This window comes from Myotis davidii, unplaced genomic scaffold, assembly GCF_000327345.1.
Source record: "Myotis davidii unplaced genomic scaffold, ASM32734v1 scaffold3554, whole genome shotgun sequence".
Taxonomy (NCBI): Eukaryota; Metazoa; Chordata; class Mammalia; order Chiroptera; family Vespertilionidae; genus Myotis; species Myotis davidii.
In genome coordinates this window covers 101,966-103,923 of record NW_006285639.1, presented here as the reverse complement: position 1 = coordinate 103,923, position 1,958 = coordinate 101,966, and the positions used below count along the sequence as shown (strand labels likewise).

The window sequence follows — 1,958 nt, the reverse complement described above, 5'->3', positions numbered from 1 at the left end:
GGTAAAATAAAGAGCTCCCAAGACAAAAAAAAAAAAATAAAGCTAAAGGAGTTCATCACCACCAAGCCAGCATTACAAGAAATGCTAAAGGGTTTGCTGTAAGGAATTGCTGAGAAGAAGAAACAGAGAGAGAAACCTAGCCATACAGAATTGAAATGGCTATAAATAAGTACCTCTCAATAATAATCCTAAATGTAAATGAATTAAATGCTCCAATAAAAAGGTGTAGGGTAGCTGAATAGATACAAAAACATGACCCAACTAGATGCTGTCTACAAGAGACCCACCTCAAAAAAGACACACACAGGATGAAAGTGAAGGGATGGAAAAAAATTTTCCATGCAAATGGAAAAGGAAAAAAAGCTGGAGAGGCAATACTAATATCCAACAAAATAGACTTTAAATTATGCGTTAGGGAATTCCCAGGATGTTCCAAACAGGCCCACCAGGAAGATCTCAGTGACCTGTATCAAGAGGTAAGGCTGTATGTGTTTAGCTTATCGGGGAGAAAAGTTTTCTTATAATGACAAGTATAGAACCCGCAGCATGCCAGTGAAATTTTCCTCTTCTGTACAAATATAAAGGCTCTTGAAATTTTTGCTCTGGTATGTGGAAAAACAGGATAAAGGTAAAAATCAATATACAAATCTGAGCACTGATCACATGTTAACAAAGGGCATTGGGAAGGTCTAGGTTTTAGAATTAATTGGATTTTAAAATGTGTTGTTTAAGAATCAAGTTCTCTTGCCCCCTCCTCAGGGTCCTTTGAAAACAGATGCAGGCAGAGGGTGTAGCTGGCTCTGGAGGTCAGGAAAACACACTTTGGAATTCCTGAGTAGAACATGGTATAGGACCTCCACGTAGGTTAAAAATATAGCAGAAAACCCCACTCTCCCTTTCCCTTCCCCCTGCGGGATAGTGAGCAGTGATGGGAGTTTTAGTTAGCTGTTTGAATGGAGTTAGGTGCTCACTGGAATTAAAATCAATTGTCCTCTGCCCAAGAAACTTGCATATTTGTGTTTTCTGGAAGAATCTATCCGAATAATTCTTATTCCTTGTTAGCAGAAGTTTTCCTATCACTTCACTTTTAGTGGCGATTTTCAAATGTTTTTAGCCACAGAATTCTTTTTCTTCCAATTAAAATCTAGAACTACACCATCCCGTACAGCAGCCAAGAGCTACGTGTGGCCATTTGAATGAAAATGAAATCAAATACAATTTTCATCTCCTTGGCTGCGCTAGCCCCATTCCAAGTGCTCAGCAGTCTCTCCAAGTTAGCTCTTCCTGTGGTGGACGAGGCAGATGTAAGGTATTTCCATCCTTCCCGAAAGTTGTACTGCTGCCTCCATCTAGAGTGGAAGCTCCAAATGGAAGGGAAACTGCTCAGCTGAGGGGCCAGAATCATCTTCCAGATACATCTCCGGGCAAGCACCTGGGTACACAAAGCACTGTTGCCAACCTCTGGCTTAACAGACACACTCAATATCCAGGGTGACTTACTTATACTCATTGTCAACATCTCTTCCTGGCCACACACACACACACACACACACACACAAAAATATGCTATAAAGATTGAAACTGTAAAAAAAAATCATATCAGGATTTAGAAAACATGCCTTTTTATGTGTTTCAAGATCATGACCTTAGGAGGTTAGGCATTTTTTCCTAGATGAAAATGAAATCAAATACAATTTTCATCTCCTCGGCTGCGCTAGCCCCATTCCAAGTGCTCAGCAGCCTCTCCGAGTTAGCTCTTCTTGTGGTGGACAAGGCAGACGTAAGGTATTTCCCTCCTTCCCGAAAGTTGTACTGCCGCCTCCATCTAGAGTGGAAGCTCCAAATGGAAGGGAAACTGCTCAGCTGAGGGGCCAGAATCATCTTCCAGATACATCTCCGGGCAAGCACCTGGGTACACAAAGCACTGTTGCCAACCTCTGGCTTAACAGACACACTCA

At 41.5% G+C, this 1,958-nt stretch overlaps 1 protein-coding gene across 1 annotated transcript in view; it reads left to right on the top strand.

Annotated features, from left to right (window-relative positions):
* The window catches only part of LOC102772923 (tetraspanin-12), a gene marked incomplete at its 5' end in the record, with an annotated part of 30,085 nt that overhangs the window by 9,533 nt on the left and 18,594 nt on the right, over positions 1-1,958 (top strand). The window contains one exon of the mRNA XM_006756422.2: positions 397-476. Coding sequence (XP_006756485.1) covers positions 397-476 — 80 coding nt within the window. The remainder of the gene's footprint in view (positions 1-396; positions 477-1,958) is intronic.